A 17469-nucleotide genomic window follows, 5' to 3' on the forward strand; every position below is an offset into this window, starting at 1 on the left:
GGTTGCCTTGAAACACTTATCCCGCTTCCCCTACACTGGAACCACGTGCAAGCTACACAGCTTGGAACAATTTTAAAGCACTTGGGCTGCTGCAGGACACAGAGACTATACTGGCTCTTCAAAGGACATCTTCTCAAGCCACCTCTGTGATGTCAACACAAGTCTAACTCCTTCTCTCCCGACTTGAAACTCCCAGCCAGATGTGACAGGGGCTGGTGCTCAGGATAAGTAATTCTTGTCATAATTTTTTGTCATTGCCCTCCTGAAGTAGGAATGCCCACATCAGCCTTTCCTCATAGAAGGATATGACAACCTGTGGGCACTTGACATTGGCTTCCCTGACAGGGACCAGGTCAGCCTCATCGGGGTTTTCCCATTTCATCAGGAGCGTGAGCTCTCCACTGGAGTCTGTAGCTCCAATAATCTGCTCAACTCCAAAGCCCAACAAAGCCTCGTGGCTTTTCTGACTTTTCTTTCTTCTCTGGTTTGCTCTCCTCTCCCTTATATTCAGAAACAGAATAAGCTTTGCATTTGCCTTTTTCTGATCTATCTGTCTCACGTGCTATTTTCTGTGACTGTAGAAACTCAGCAATGAGGTCACACAATCCAGGTTCTCTTCTGGCTCCCAAGAGTCATCCTCATCTAAAACAACTCTTCCACTTTAGGAGGTGCTCCACTTTGCCCTTTACCAGTTGACAGTCGACAATGTTCTCCACCACGTATTTTTCTTCCTCCTCTTCTAGCACCTCCTCTACTTCCTTCGTGTTTTGTTTTTTTTCCCCATAGTTTTTGACAGCTTTCTAGTGTAAAGAATGACACTGCTCAGAGCAGCATTCAAGAGCCTGAGAGGAGCATGTCGTGTTGGACTCACTGGGGGAGTGGCACCCAGGAAGGCAGCAAGCAGGGTGGCGGCAGTGGAGCCCCTCACTGAAGCAGTATACCGAAGGCCCTGGCCAGCAGTCCTCCCCTCTGCTGAACCTGGAAGCTCTTTACCAATTCCTGGAGTGCAATCCCATTGGGGAACTCCAGGAGACAGTTTGGAACAAATTGTTCATTTTGCAAGTTATTGGGTTATATATACATGAACTCCCATTCATCACTGGTTGAAGGCTGCTCATAGTAAATGTCAATTCTCCAGAACTTCTGGCCCACTGTGTACACAGGCAAGGTGAGCTCTGGTGCCCAGAGAAAGCCCTTTGGCAAAAAAAAAAAAAAAAAAAATGCAGAAATTGGCAACAGGGAGTCAGATAAGCATGGACAGAAACAGTGAGGCCTAACCAATTAAGAGTGGGGCATTAACACTGTCAGCTACAAGACCTAACCACAAAGGATCATGTATTATTCTGATTGACTCTGGTTTCTTAATCGAGGCCCCCTGTACTAATTAGCTTTGTTGTGTAACCAACCACCCCAAACCACAGTGACTTAAATCAATAAATATTTTATTTAGCTCACAATTCTGTGAGTTGACCAGGTGATTTTAAAATCTGGGCTGACTCTGCTGATCTCTGCTCAGTTCTCTCACATGTCTATACTCAGCTGGTGGATCAGCTGGAAGCCAGATGATACAGGACAGCCTCACTCACATGTCTGGTGATTGGCAGGCTATTAGCTAGGGCACCTCAGTTCTCTTCCCTGTAGCCTCAATCTCCAGCAGGCTATCCTAGGCCTTAGGGTCCCAAGCACAGTGAGAGAGCAAACTCCAATATACAAGGGCTTTTCAAACCTCTACTTGTGTTCTCTTTTCAAGAGGTGAAGTCTTTCTCTTCCCCTTCAATCTGGGGTGGCCTTTTGATATGCTTTGGCCACTGGGATCACAACAAATACAATGTAGGCAGAGACTTGAAAAGTGTTTACATTTAAGGACTTATACTCTTGTTCTTGGAACTCTAAGATGTTATGTGAACAAGCCTGGGTTAGCCTTCTGGAGAATAAGCAATATATGGCCCTGTTATGCCCATCACCCCAAGTGACAGCCAGCCAACCACTAGACATGTGACTGAGGTCATCTGGGATTTCACCAACTCACCAGCCAGGTTCAGACCCATGAGTGAGCCCAGTTGGGCCCAGGAGAATCATGAGTTAAATAAATGCTGGTTGTTTTAAGCCAATAAATGTTGAGGTGTTTGCTACATGGCAAAAACTAACTGATACATGGGATAAAGTAGTGAAGTTATATTAGGTTACCGAGTAAAGCCTCACTGAAAAGAGAACATTTAAGCTGAGACTTTAAAAATGCCAGGGAGATGTTGATGCTAAGAGGGGGTAGGGCATTCAAGGCATAGAGAACAGCAAGTGCAAAGGTCATGAGATAGGAAAGGGCTTGGTGTTTTGAGAGAATTGAGAGAAGATAAGAAGAAAGGCTTCCAGGACTGAGGACCAGAGAGAGGGAGAGAGAAAAGTGAGGGGTGCATGGGAAATCTATTCATATGCTTATCAGGGGAATGGGGTCATGATAATATGTTCTTTTTTAGAGTCCTTCATTAATAGAGTCTTATTCAACAATACATTCTGAATATATCTGAAGCATTTTAATTATATGTTATTAATAGAGAAGATGCTAAGAGAAATTATTCACATTCTTTATCCAATCTTTTCATGCTCTTCATTCTCCCCTTTCTCTTCTCCCCAGACTCAGCTGCAGTAGGAGAAAGCTGGGGCAGAGGTAAACGTAGCAATCCTTAAAATGAAGACAAAATAAAAACCCATAAACTAAAGAGTTCACAAAAGCAAGACTGGGTTGTGCATTGGCCATTCAGCAAACTGGCCATTTTGCGTACTGGATCCTGGAACATTGGCTTCAAGCTCTGCCCTCTCTGAGCCTTAATGTCCTCAGAAGACAGACTGGATGAAGCCTAAATCCATTCTAGCTCTGGTGAACAAAGGTTTTGTGGGAACCTCAAGTTTCATGGGTATAGAGGTGTGTGTGTGGTGGGGGCAGGGGTGTGCATATGAGTAAACAAATTAATTAATCTCAGGTGCCTGAAAAGCATTAAAATAGAAAGAGAACAAGAGGACTTGAAGGTTGAGGATGGAGAGAAGAGGAGGAGAAAAGGAGACTTTTACTGGGTTTTCTTGAATTGAACTAGATTTTAGTTCAGCAATGAGCTAGTCCTCTAAGCTCAAAGTCTAATGCTTGGGCACAAATGTGTCATAACCAGAGGGTGAACATGGAAATGGAGCAGAGATGAGACCCTTCTTTCAACAATCAATTAAATTCACCAGGCAATCCCTGAATAAGCTTTGGTTAATTTTGTTTTCTTAAATGAAAGAAGAAAACTATACCATGTCTGGCGTGGAAGCAGACTTCCAGAAAAGACAGGGGCAATGTAGAAAGAAAATTGAAAAACGTATTTTGCCTGAGAATAAATGGTAACAAAAAATATGGTTCTTTAACTGGCTTAGTGTCATGGAGAAAGCACTAATCAGGACATCAGGGATCTAGGTTTGCTTCTACTATTAACTCACTTCGTAATACGAAGAAAATCATGCCAACTTTCTTTCCTGCAATTTCTTCTTATGAAGATATAACTGTATCAGAGATAGAAAACATACTTATTATATATGCCACCACCATCCTTGTCCAGACCAGTGAGAGAGATCAATAATCACTCATAGCTATCTTTTCTGTTAACATCTAGACGTGTCCTCAGAATCCATCTCAACACAGTGCTTCCAGTAATCACTACCAAATTAATAGAGTGGGTCTCAAAATTAAACCTATCTACTCTTCAGGACTAGACCCCCAGTTCCCAGCCTATGGGCTGCAGACTGCCGAGAGGCAATGAGGTTACTGCAATATGTTTTTCAAGATATGCTCGCTAAGCCTTGTCTATAATATCAACAAAGTTCTATCTTATCTGTGTCCTCATTCCCAAAAGATGCTGGGAATATCTGGCCTAGGGGATTTTAAACTTCTCCTCTGCTCCAATATTTTCTACTCCTAGGCTAAATTTCCCTTTCTTCTACCCACTTGCCTTCTACGTCCTTCCTTCTACTCAAGATCTTCTAACACTAACACAGATTCTTTGGTCAGAAAGGAATTTCCTCATCCTCTGTGGAAAGGGAAAGAACCAGGCAACATACGATATCAAATGAGTCACAATAATCATCACTGCTTTGCCCTTGAGATGAGCTGTGACCAACTTGAGGGTCATCTGCCAAAACTGGCTCTGGGCATCACCCTCATATTTCAGGTAAGAATGCCAGGTTCTTTCTTCCCATGTCATTTATCAGACCTTCTTAAATATTTAATTTCATCTTAGCTTCAAGTTTTGTTTCTCCTTCAGAGTTTCAGGCAATCCAAGCTTAGTTTGCATCCTAAGACATAAGGAAGTAGGGAATGTGAGCTTCAGTACCATCACTTATTAATCAAATGGCCTTCAGTAGTTTTCTTTATCTTTTTGAGCTTCAATTTCTTCATATGTAAAATGAAATAGCTGTAGTAATTAAATAAGATAATATATATAAATTGCCTAGTACAGAGCCTAACATATAGTAGATATTCAATAAATGATAACAATAATAATGAAAATAATCTATTGGGAACTTACTGTGATGTCACATACTCTGTTAAACAAGTTATAGACCACCTGTTTAATTAAACATATTTCCTCTTTTTGATAGGTTGCAAAAATGGCCACAATTCTTTGCAGCTTATATATCTCTACTCCTTGATTCTGGACAATAATGTGAGAGAAGCTACCTTGTGTGAGTTACAAGCTTAGGCCTCAACAGGCTTTGCAGAATTTTGCTCTTGCTCTTGGGAGTCTGCCTACCTGCCATATAAACAAGACTGGCCTAGCTTACTGGAGAGTGAGAGACAAATGGAATAAAGACATGCTTTTCCAGATAAGGCCATCCTAGATGAACCAGTCCCCAGCCAACATGGCAGCTGACCACATTTGCCATGAGTAAGCCTTGCTGAGATCAAGTGAGTCTGACTGGGATCAGCATAACTTCCTAGCTAATCCAAGCCCAAATTGCTGCCCCACAGAATTGTGAGCTACATAAAGGGCTGTTGTTCGAAACTACTAAGTTTTGTGATTGCTTGTAATGAAACAAAAAGTGATACATGTTTCTTCTTGAGCACACAACTAAACTACATGTCTCATATTCCCTTGCTTCTAGATTGGCCACGTGACTAGAAATGGCCACGTGTCACTTTCACGCCAAAGTGGTTTAGGAGCTGGTGTTCCTTCTCACTTTCTCTTCCTCTGTCTGTTGACTGGATGCAGAGGTTCTAGCTGAGGACTCTACAATATAGACAGAACCTGGGTCCCCGAATCACCATGTGGAGAGGAGCCACTCACCAGACCAGAATGTCCATTTGCACTTTATGTGATCTAGTAATAAACTTCAATTTTAGTAAGCCACGAGGTTTGAGGATGTCTATGGTATGGTAGCTGACATTACCTTAACTAGCACACATGGATTACATAATCGAGTTATCTCCGTTTACTGGTGAAGAAAGTGAAGAGAAATTAAGCTAGTAAGAGTTAGAATATAAACCCAGTCTGTGTGATTCATAGCAACTCCACATCCTGCCTTCTCAAGGTAATTGTTACAGCCATTATTATTAAAATTCCTTGAGGCTTTAATTATTTGAGTGATGACTGATGATATGACAATGCAATCCCTTGTCATATCTTGCCTTTCCCTCATTCCTCAAACTCCAAAGACATTGAGGTTGGTGTGGAGGGAGGAATTCATATTGGAGTCTCTGTCTCTTCAAGGTACAGCTGCTCAGCCTGCTACAGTCAAAAAGAATGACCTGAAGACCTTGCACCTACAGAACTAACTAATGGGAGGGTTTTCTCCAGAGCTCTGGGTCCACCATACACTGTGATCACATGCATTTTAGTTTTCTCCTTTGGTTCCCATGCCTCTCACTTCATTTCCACCGTAGCCTCTCCCAGTATTAGAAGGATCAACGAGAAAGACATGTTTGCTTCCTGTGCTTTCATTCAACAGCACCTACGTGCCATGCACTATTCTGGGCAGTGGGGCTACAATGACCAAAATAGATAGGATCTCTGCCATCACTGAGATTATAATTGAGAAAAAAAGGAAAATGAGTAGATAGGACATTGATACAGGTTTGCGTCTACATAGACATAAATGAATACCTAGAACGGATGACTGATGGTGTATTTGGTGATTATTTTGCCAACATCTAGGACAGTGGTTGTTCACCTTAGTTTGTATGAGAATCATCCAGAGGCTTCTTAAAATATGCACTATGAGGCCTCATCTCAGATTTTCTTCTTTTTAAAGTCAGAATTAAATTTTATTTCACATTGATAGAAACCATGAAAAACATTTACACTTTCCCATGTTACAGCACAACATTTCAACGGAATATTTCTTGCCATAAATAATATCTTGCTGATTTGTAGAACTGAAATAAGTTTATGTTCTTCAAGGTAAAGAAAAATGACATAGTAAATGATTGTTTAAAATTTTAAAATCCAGACATAAACATATGGCTTCATTATTAACATCCTATATAGTCCATTACTAAATTATTTCCATTATCGATTAGCACCCATTTTTAAAGATGCATTCTTAATATTGTTTTGGTCAGCTGGAATACAGCAGAAAAATTAACACAGTTAAGAAATATCAAGAATACATTTTTGCTACATATTAATCTGTAATGGTAACTACATTTTATGTATAGGGTTCTGACTAGCCTTTATTACCCATAGTTTGTTTTCAAATAATTTTGACCAGTAATCTGGAAATTTTGACAATTTAAAATGATTGCTATTTTTATGTTTGCATGAAAACCTAATACAAAAAATAATTTGACTAAAGTGAAAATTTCAAAAAAGTCCACTGGCAGATGAAAATAAAGCAAAAAATTACAATAGATTCTTCATCTTCTACAGTAGTTGGTTTCAAACATGTGTACAAAGTAAACTCTATGCTATGAGGAGATGAAATCATCTTAGAAGTTAGTTTTTAAGATCAGTCTTAAAGATATTTCAGAACATACTAGAATATGATCTAATCATTCTTTCAGTTGTTTACAGAAAAATAAAACCATAGAATTATTCCTGTTACCTGGGTTGAAGATCCTAATAGCTAGGTGTAAATTTGGATAAGGTACAGTAATTTGAAATAAGTAGTGCATGAAGTTTTAATGTCTGGTTTCTCTATAAAGCATAAATAGATTTTAAATACCATATACCTGTGACCCAGAATGTCAAATTATAGCATGTATTGACAGTAGCTGTCTATGGCAGAGAGGCAATACTTGGTCTGCTATGAAGAATAATAAAGAAAAAGCAAACTTTTTTTTTCTTGAGAGAAAAGAGTATTAAGTAGAAATAATATCAGGGAAAATAAAAACCTGGTCCCAAAATAAAAGGGCCATTAATTGAAGAGAGCAATTTTACTCTTTCTTGACAATGAACAGCATTATCCCTATTATTAGGAATGATGTAATACCACCTCATTCTTATTATGCATTACAATCATTACGTATATATGAACACATATATAAAAATACAGACATTGCATGGTGACTAAGCAATTTTGGAATAAATCCATAGACTAAGTCACAGCATGCATAAATTGTTTATATATTAACTGCTCATTTCTACCTGAACAAATTGTCATTAAGCATACTGCTAATTTTCAAGTGATGTAATACAAAATCTGGTGGCAGGACTGTATTATTTTGCTGAATTACATTTGAGAAAAAAGAAGCTACCTGCTTCATCTATTTTAATATAGTAGATTCTGGATCTTCTTATAAGAATACATGTATAGAAACTTAAAAGATCATAAATTTCTCATGAGGAGACATTATTTGATCTGTGCCATTGGCATATATTTGCAAAACATTTTAACACTGCAAAACATTAGAAATTCGGAGACTGGGCATGGGAAAAGGTTTATACTCTACTACAATGATGCTGGTGTACTTCTACACAAGGCCTCTTAGTGATGTCAATCAATTGGAGGTAGGAGTTTATCAACGAATTGCTTGACATCCATCATTTCCTGTTGACACGAACTGTGCATCATACCTTCATAGGTTTTAAAGGTCACATTGGCTGGATTCACCAATGTTTTTAGTTTTTCAACCGTAAGAGAACCAAACATCAGGGAAACTAAAGGGTCACAATCCCCGTGGCACTGGAGAATAGAAACATCTCTATTAGCACCACCGACAGGACCCTGTGGATAGGAAGCCCGAAGTGGAAGCCAGCAACTGAGTGCAGTGACACCTGCTAGTTTCTGCTGTGTGGTAAGGGCAGTATATAAAGATAAAGCTCTTCCCTGAGAAAACCCTCCCAAAATAATTCTGTTAGAAGGAATGCTATTCTTCACTTATTGATCAATCAAAGCTTTTATATTTTCTGCTGCCTGTTTAATCCAAGATTCATCCTCCTGTGAATCTGGTGAAAGCTCAATAATATCAAACCATGAAGGCATAGCCATGTTCATATTTAATGTAACAGGCCTAACAGGCGCATGCGGGCAGATATATTTGATATGTGAACTTCTGATACCTGCAAAGGCTTCTGCCCATCCGTGCCCAGTATCTCCCAATCCATGCAGGAAAACCACCGCAGTGATGGCCTTCCAGGTGGCGGGCATGACGGCGGGGAGCGGGGTTGACATGTTATTGCCACACATACACCGGCTCAGCTCACAGCGCAAGCGGAAGGAAGAGCGGGCGCCCGGCCGCAGCCCAAGGGCGTGCGAGCGGCGAGTCCCGACCTGCCCCACCAGACACCTCATCTCAGATTTTCACCTGGAAGATCAAGAGTAAGAGTCCAGGAATCTGCATTTTTAACCAACTCACTGGGAGATTCTAATGCAGAAGATCCTTTGAGAAACTCTAGCCTGTGCTAAGGTGCAGCATTTCCACAGAACTTTGCAGATGTGGTACCAGAACTCACGGGCAGATCTAGGCCAGGCCTCTTCAGCCAAAGGCTGGAGCACTGAGCAGTAACATGATAGTGCACAGAACTGCTAGCAAACAGAATGCCCAGAACAGAGAACAAAGAATCCAATGAAATCCATTGAGTCTGCATGAAAAGGTGGAGGGAAAGGGTAACTGTCATCATTGAAGTGACAAATAATGTGCTGAATGTAACTACTTTGCTTGAATTAAGGTAGCAAAATGTTTTCAGGAAAACAGATTTTGGGGACACACTAAAATAGTATAACAGACTGAAACACTTTACAAGAAACTCAATTTTTTTTCTTACCTTGAATAAAATATCCATTGAAAAAGAAGAATTCATACCCAAAACAAGCAGTCCTAAATTGTTTCAAAAAGAACTACCAGTTACAGCTGTGTCTCTGGCCAAAGCCCAGTTTGGGGAGCAGATCGCTGTCTTTTAATAAGAGATTTAGTCCCTAAGGACAGAACAAGGACAAGTGGTTAGAAATTACCGGGAGGCAGAGTTCAGCTTGCTGTGAGGAAGAACTTTCAAATAATGTAAAAATGTAACAGGTTTTCTTTGAGGTGGCAAACTGTTACTTGAAGAATTTAAGCCAAGCCTAGATGCACTTGTATGTTTTTATCAAGCTTTCTTTGTATCTAGTGATGAAAAAAGAACACAAGTTTAAGACCATCCTTGGCCTCAGTGAACTCATATTCTAGTGGGGGAGATGGACAAGTAAACCCACAATTATAATATAGCACAATGAGACCATGACTATAGTATATCTGGCTACTGCAAGAGTCCAAGAGCGGAGGTTCTGGCTCAAGTGAAAAGGTCAGAGAAGGTTTCCTAGTAGAAGTGACATAAGATCAGAATGCTAAGCCACTCAGAAGAAGAAGGAATGAGGTTTTGGGCAGATGCAACTGCACGTGTGAGGGTCTGGAGGCGTGAAACGGCATTGTGGAGGAGGAGAAAAGGTGAGAAATTCAGTGGGATATAGGAGGAAGGATGCAGGACTAAACGCTAGGGAGCCAGGCATGGATCAGATCATGAGGAACTTCTTGAACTAAAGTGAAGGGTTTTAGTTTCATCTACAAAAAATGGTGAGATGCCATTGAAAACTGACCTCAATGATTTCTGAAGCCCCTTTCTATCAAAAATTCTTCGAGCCTAGTAAACTGTTTGCTTCTTCCAAGATTATGCTCTAAATTGGTAATATGTATATAAAATCAATGCAATTTTAGAAAGTGGTTGAATAAATAAATGGAGCATTTACATGAGGGAGTACTATGTAAATGTTAAAAAAAAAAAAAAAGAATAAGAAAGCTGATGAGTGAGTTCCAAGACATAATGGTGAGTGAAACAAAAAACATGGGAAAGTACAAAAGAGTAGTCACAATCAAGCATTTGTAGGGTCTTGGTATGTAAATGAGATGCTATTATAAATCAGTAGAGAAATAACACACTTATTAATAAATAGTATTGAAGGAAGTGGCGGATAAGGGGTTACTGTTTAATGGTTACAGAGTTTCTGTTTGGGATTATGGAAAAGTCTTAGAAACAGATAGTGGTGATAGTTGCACAACATTGTGAATGTACTTAATGCCACTGAATTGTGTACTTAAAAATAGCTGGGACAGTAAATGTTGTGTTATACCTATTTACCACAATAAGCATTTTTTTTAATCTTAAAAATACTTGAAGAACAAAGGGCAAAAAGATGAAATAATTGAAAAAAGACATGAACAGACAACTCACAAAGAAGTTCTAAAAATGGGGCCGGCGCGGTGGCTCAAGCCTGTAATCCCAGCACTTTGGGAGGCCGAGACGGGTGGATCACAAGGTCAGGAGATCGAGACCATCCTGGCTAACATGGTACAAAAAACTAGCCGGGCGAGGTGGCGGGCGCCTGTAGTCCCAGCTACTCGGGAGGCTGAGGCAGGAGAATGGCGTAAACCCGGGAGGCGGAGCTTGCAGTGAGCTGAGATCCGGCCACTGCCCTCCAGCCCAGGCGACAGAGCGAGACTCCGTCTCAAAAAAAAAAAAGAAGTTCTAAAAATGGCCCTTAAACATATGAAAAATGTTCAAACTCACATAATTATAGAAATACAACATAAAGCAACATTGAGATGCCATTTCCTACCTGTCAGATTGGTAAACCTTAGAAGTGTAAGAACAAACTGTGTTGGCAAGGCTGTGGGCAACAGGCACTCTCATACTTTATTGGTGGGCATGCAAATTCGTACAATCCTTCTGAAGGGACATTTAACAACATGCACAGAATTGCATATGCAAGTTACTTTTTGATACAGCAATATTTCTTCTGATGTATGTTTGTCAAAACAAAAATACATATGCAACAAGGTTATTTATTGTGGCATCATTTGTAATCATAGAATATTGGAAACAACCAAATGCTGATACATAGGAGAGTGGTTGAATAAATAAATGGAGCATTTACATGAGGAAGTACTATGCAAATGTAAAAAAAAAAAAAAAGAATGAGAAAGCTAATGAGTGAGTTCCAAGACAATGGTGAGTGAAACAAAAAACATGGGAAAGTACAAAAGAGTAGCATGCTACCCTTCATGTAAAAAAGAAGAGGATATAAGAAAATATACATGTATCTGCCCAATTGTGCAAAAGAAATACAGAAAGGATAAACCAGAAACTGAAGAGATTGGGTAACTACAGGAGGTGCATGGTAAGAGAGTGGAAAAAATGGAGGGAATGGAGAATATGTAATAGACATTGAAGTGACACTTGTATGTGTATACATTTTTGGTTAGTTCTGGCTTTTAGAACTATGTTGATGCTTTGCATATCCTAAAAAATTAAAACTAATATGTAAGGAGAGTTCAAAATGGAATACATTCAGTAACACATGAGTCTAACTGTATTGCAAGTGAACAATATAACCACACTGAAAAGAAAAGAACTAACCTAAGTAATTTTGGTTAGCAAGATTGGTTGTATACTGTATGTTAAGACAGCAAACGGTGTATGTTGTTCTCCAGTTACAAAATTGTTTTCCACAGGGATTTAGATTAGCAATTCTGAAACTGCTCTATGTGTATAGTAGGGCTTAGCAAATACCTAAATTTATCATGAATAATGAGAACCGAGTTTCTCACTGTTAGGAAATGGAACTACAAATAAAGAAAAGAGAAAGGCTAAAAGGAACCCTGTAGTGCTGTGTTGAAGGAATTATCAGTATGAACTCATAGTTTTAAACATATGTACATATGGAGAGGTATAGAAATAGATATAGGTGTATGTTATACATGCATGAACATATACGCATATATTCCCTAACTCTGTTTACTGAGAGCATGAGGAAGTAATGACACCCTAGTAGCAATGAGCACGCTTAGTGCTCGCATCTTGATTTCTAAATACAATTCTCCACAAAAGAAACCAGGTCTACTTAGAGAAATGATTATCTCAGGACTGGGGCAGGGAAAATACAAGATAAGCCTGAAACATCTTATGGTGCCAGAAAGTAAAGAAGTACTCAAAAAATGATGAGGGCATGTCGAAAGGACATGGAAGTAACTTGAAGGAGTTCCCAGTGGAAAAATCTGGAACAATTTGAACAAGAAAATAAGAATAGTAACAGTTTATCATCCACAGGAAAAAGAATCTATACTGCTATAAATAAATAAATAAATGGAGATTTAAGGAGCAGCTCTTTCTTAAAGTAGAATTATAATTAATACATATAGAAGAAATAATGTAAATTGAAAGACATCACCATCTGGCAAAGACCACAGTAATAGTTGTTACCTGCAAGAGTTACTGATGCATGCTGTTGGACGGAATGGTGCCCCCCACCCCATTCCTAACCTCAAATGTGACTATGTTTGGAGAGATGGCCACTAAAGAAGTAATTAAGGTTAAGTGAGGTCATATGAATGGGCTCTAATCTGATATGACTGCTGTCCTCATAAGAAGAGGAAGACACACCAGGGACGCACACTCAGAGAAAAGGCCATATGAGGACACAGTGAGAAGGTGATCATCTGCAAGACAAGAGGAGAGGCCTTGAGAGAAATCAATCCTGCTGATACCTTAATCTAGGACTCCCAACCTCCAGAACTGTGAGAAAATAAATTTCTGTTGTTTAAGCCAATCAATGGTATTCTGTTATGGTGGCCCTAGCCAACCAATACAGATGCTAAAATTAGTGGGCAAAAGTATGTTTAGAAACAAGATATTTACATAGTCTCAAAGCCTCTCCTCACAAGATGCTTTTTAATTACAAAGCTTAAAATAATAACTTTAAAGTAGTAGAGAAACCTTGCAGACACCACCTCAACCAATGATCAAGGTTAACATCACAAGTGATAAGACATATTGACATCATGAACCACTGATAGGATGACTTAAGACAGACACAACATCATTTCTGTGAGATTCATGCTAAAACTGCACAATCTCAATATAATCTTAAGAAAACATTAAACAAGCCCAAATGGAAGGACATTCTACAAAATAACTGATCAATATTCTTCAAACGTGCAAAGGTAGTAGAAGACAAGGAAAAACTGAGGAACTACCACAGATTAAAGAGACAAAGGAGACATGACAACTAAATGCAGTATGGAATTCTGAATTGGATCCTGAACCAGAAGAAGATATTAGTGACAAAACTGACAAAATCCTTATAAGGCCTACAGATCAATTCATGGTATTTTATGAAATTTAATTTCCTGATTTCAATATTGTACTACGATTATAAAAGACGTTAACAGTAGTGGAACCTGGGTTGAAAGCATATGGGAAATCCATACTATTCTTGCAATTTATCTGTAAGTCTAAAATGATTTCAGTATAAACATTTTTTCTTTTTTCCCAAGATGGAGTCTTGCTGTGTCGCCCAGGCTGGAGTGCAATGGTGTGATCTTGGCTCACTGCAATCTCCGCCTCCTGGGTTCAAGTAATTCTCCTGCCTCAGCCTCCCAAGTAGCTGGGATTACAGGCATGAGCCATCACGCCCAGCAATTTTTTTTTTGTATTTTTAGTAGAGAAGGGGTTTCACCATGTTGGCCAGGCTAGTCTCAAACTCCTGAACTTGTGATCCGCCCACGTCAGCCTCCCAAAGTGCTGGGATTACAGGTGTGAGCCACTGCGCCTGGCCCAATAAAAAATTTTTAAAGAAAACAATATTGAGTAAAATATCCACATGCAGGGCTGGTTCTGCTGGCTCATGCCTGTAATCTCAGCACTTTAGTAGGCTGAGGTGGGAGGATTGCTTGAGTTCAGGAGTTTAAGACCAACCTGGGCAACAAAGTGAGACCCCCATCTCTACAAAATTTAAAATAAAATTAGGCAGCCATGGTCGCATGCACTTGTAGTCCCAGCTACTCAGGAGGCTGAAGTGGGAGGATCACTTGAGCCCAGGAGGTTAAAGCTGCAATGAGCTACGATTGAGTCACTGCACTCCAGCCTGGGCAACAGAGCAAGACCCTGCCTGCAAAAAAAAAAAAAAATGCAGGTGCATAACATTACATTATGATCTCATTTACATATTCTTCTAAAATACATACACAAGCAGGCCAGGCACGGTGGCTCATGCCTGTAATCCCAGCACTTTGGGAGGCCAAGGTGAGCAGATCACTTGAAGTCAGGAGTTCGAGACCAGCCGGGCCAACATGGTGAAACCCTGTCTCTACTAAAAGTACAAAAATTAGCTGGGCATGCTGGTGGGCTCCTGTAATCCCAGTTACTCAGGAGGCTGAGACAGGAGAACTGTTTGAACCCAGGAGGCAGAGGCTGCAGTGAGTTGGGATTATACCACTGCACTCCAGCCTAGGCAACAGAACGAGACTCTGTCTCAAAAAATAAAAAATAAATAAAATACACCCAGGCAATAAAATGCATTTCTCATAGATACACATGTACTAAAAGTATACAAACATGGGCTGGACAGTGGTTGGTTCTCAGTCTTGGCTGCACATTGGCATCACCTGAGGAGCTTTAAAAACTACTGATGTGGGGAAAGAGGGTAAGTCTCAGTTCTTCCCTCTGTCACTCTGGTGATCCTTAGTTTCAAGAAGTAAAACTACATATCCATATCTACATTATATATGGGGTGAAAAACATACACAAAAATATTCTTAAGAATCTGTGAAAATTATATGAATAAGTGAATAAAAATCACTTTGATTTAGAAAAAAAACTAACTGATGCTTGAGTTCTCTCCTTCCTACAGAGATTCTGATTTTGTTTTTCTGGCATTGGTCCAGAAACCAGGGATTTTCTTTTTTTATTTATTTTTTATTTTTTATTATACTTTAAGTTCTAGGGTACATGTGCACAACATGCAGGTTTGTTACATATGTATACATGTGCCATGTTGGTGTGCTGCATCCATTAACTCGTCACTTACATTAGGTATATCTCCTAATGCTATCCCTCCCCACTTCCCCCAGCCCACAATAGGCCTTGGTGTGTGATGTTCCCCTTCCTGTGTCCAAGTGTTCTCATTGTTCAATTCCCACCTATGAGTGAGAACATGCGGTGTTTGGTTTTCTGTTCTTGCCATAGTTTGCTGAGAATGATGGTTTCCAGCTGCATCCATGTCCCTGCAAAGGACATGAACTCATCCTTTTTTGTGGCTGCATAGTATTCCATGGTGTATATGTGCCACATTTTCTTAATCCAGTCTGTCACTGATGGACATTTGGGTTGATTCCAAGTCTCTGCTATTGTGAATAGTGCTGCAATAAACATATGTGTGCATGTGTCTTTATAGCAGCATGATTTATAATCTTTTGGGTATATACCCAGTAATGGGATGGCTGGGTCAAATGGTGTTTCTAGTTCTAGATCCTTGAGGAATCGCCACACTGTTTCCACAATGGTTGAACTAGTTTACAGTCCCACCAACAGTGTAAAAGTGTTCCTATTTCTCTACATCCTCTCCAGCACCTGTTGTTTCCTGACTTTTTAATGATTGCCATTCTAACTGGTGTGAGATGGTATCTCATTGTGGTTTTGATTTGCATTTCTCTGATGGCGAGTGATGATGAGCATTTTTTCATTTGTCTGTTGGCTGCATAAATGTCTTCTTCTGAGAAGTGTCTGTTCATATCCTTCTCCCACTTTTTGATGGGGTTGTTTGTTTTTTTCTTGTAAATTTGTTTGAGTTCTTTATAGGTCCTGGATATTTGCCCTTTGTCAGATGAGCAGATTGCAAAAATTTTCTCCCATTCTGTAGGTTGCCTGTTCACTCTGATGGTAGTTTCTTTTGCTGTGCAGAAGCTCTTTAGTTTAATTAGATCCCATTTGTCAATTTTGGCTTTTGTTGCCATTGCTTTTGGTGTTTTGGACATGAAGTCCTTGCCCATGCCTATGTCCTGAATGGTATTGCCTAAGTCAGAAACCAGGGATTTTCAAAAGACTCTCAGGTAATCCTGATACGCAGCCAGGGTTGAGAACCACTGGGCCTGAAGGAGACATACAAAATCTATGATAGTGATTGCCTCTGGGGAAGGCAATGAGGGAGAAGTGTGAGATTAGCAGGAGGAGCCTTCAACTTCACTTCAAATCTGAAGCAAAAATGGCCAAATGTTAAGGTTTGTCATTTTGGAAGGTGAGACCACAGGTATTTATTACACTCTTCTCCATCTTTCTTGTATTTATTTAAATGTATAACATTTTTAAGAAGACTAAAAATAAGCTTACTTGTGAACATATAAAAGTGTCATTTTAACGAAAGTAAATTATAACCAGGAAACATTGTTAATTTGGTTCTACAGAGAAAAAGGAATAAGGAAATAAAGAAACGCAGGTTTCAGATGTGTGGCTGTTGAAGCCCCATTGGGAGCCCCATCAATAATTTTAGTGTCATCTCCAGCCCTCCTGCTTATAGCAGAAACATATTAGTCTTTGCTCCAGTTCACCCTTGATTACTTTTTGGAAATGTTACAATTTAGCAGTTCAATAAATTAGGAAAATAATTGGCTCAATGGTAATAACAAGAATGATCCTTACAAATAGAAATTATTTTTAAAAGATAAGCGCTTGCAATTTTTAAAAATAATCCTGCACAGGCTGGTATTCAACCTGTTTGTACAGTTTTAGTCATGCTGGTTGTCTGCAGACTGATTAGTGGGGTTCCATGATGCACCAGGTGATAAATCCCTGCATATCCAGCTGGGCACTGTAGCCCACACCTGTAGTCCCAGCTACTCGGGAGGCTGAGGTGGGAGGATCGCTTGAGCCAAGGAGTTCAAGACCAGCCTGGACAACATAGTGAGACCCTGTCTCTAAAAATTTTTTTTTTAATATTTTAATATCCACCTTGGTCTTGCTGACCAGTTTGCGCTGATCTATCCCCTCTCTCTCATCTTGCTCTCTAGTGGGAACACTAGCACACCACAGCAAGAATTCTGCTAAGGGTACATTCTTGTGGCTAGGGAATGGAGCAAGGCTGATTGTCTCTCAGAGGGGATCAGGTCCATGGCCATCAGGAGATTTCACCTAACCAAGTATAGACAGTGTGCTCCAGTAAAGAGAATATCAGTTAATGGAAGAAAGGTACTTAGTGGGAAGG

The 17469-nt window shown here is 39.8% G+C and overlaps 1 protein-coding gene and 1 pseudogene across 1 annotated transcript; both read right to left on the reverse strand.

Annotated features, from left to right (window-relative positions):
* Positions 1-238: 238 nt before the first annotated feature.
* Positions 239-4229, reverse strand: LOC105510466 (annotated as a pseudogene).
* Positions 4230-6267: 2038 nt separating this feature from the next.
* LOC105510441 (acyl-protein thioesterase 1-like) lies at positions 6268-8652 on the reverse strand. Its single transcript, XM_011940238.1, is given in 2 exon segments — positions 6268-8485; positions 8526-8652. Coding segments are annotated over 2 exon segments (546 nt in total). The 5' UTR covers positions 8546-8652; the 3' UTR covers positions 6268-7959.
* Positions 8653-17469: the final 8817 nt, after the last annotated feature.

The sequence above is a fragment of the Colobus angolensis genome, unplaced genomic scaffold (assembly GCF_000951035.1).
Source record: "Colobus angolensis palliatus isolate OR3802 unplaced genomic scaffold, Cang.pa_1.0 Scaffold188, whole genome shotgun sequence".
Lineage (NCBI taxonomy): Eukaryota > Metazoa > Chordata > Mammalia > Primates > Cercopithecidae > Colobus > Colobus angolensis.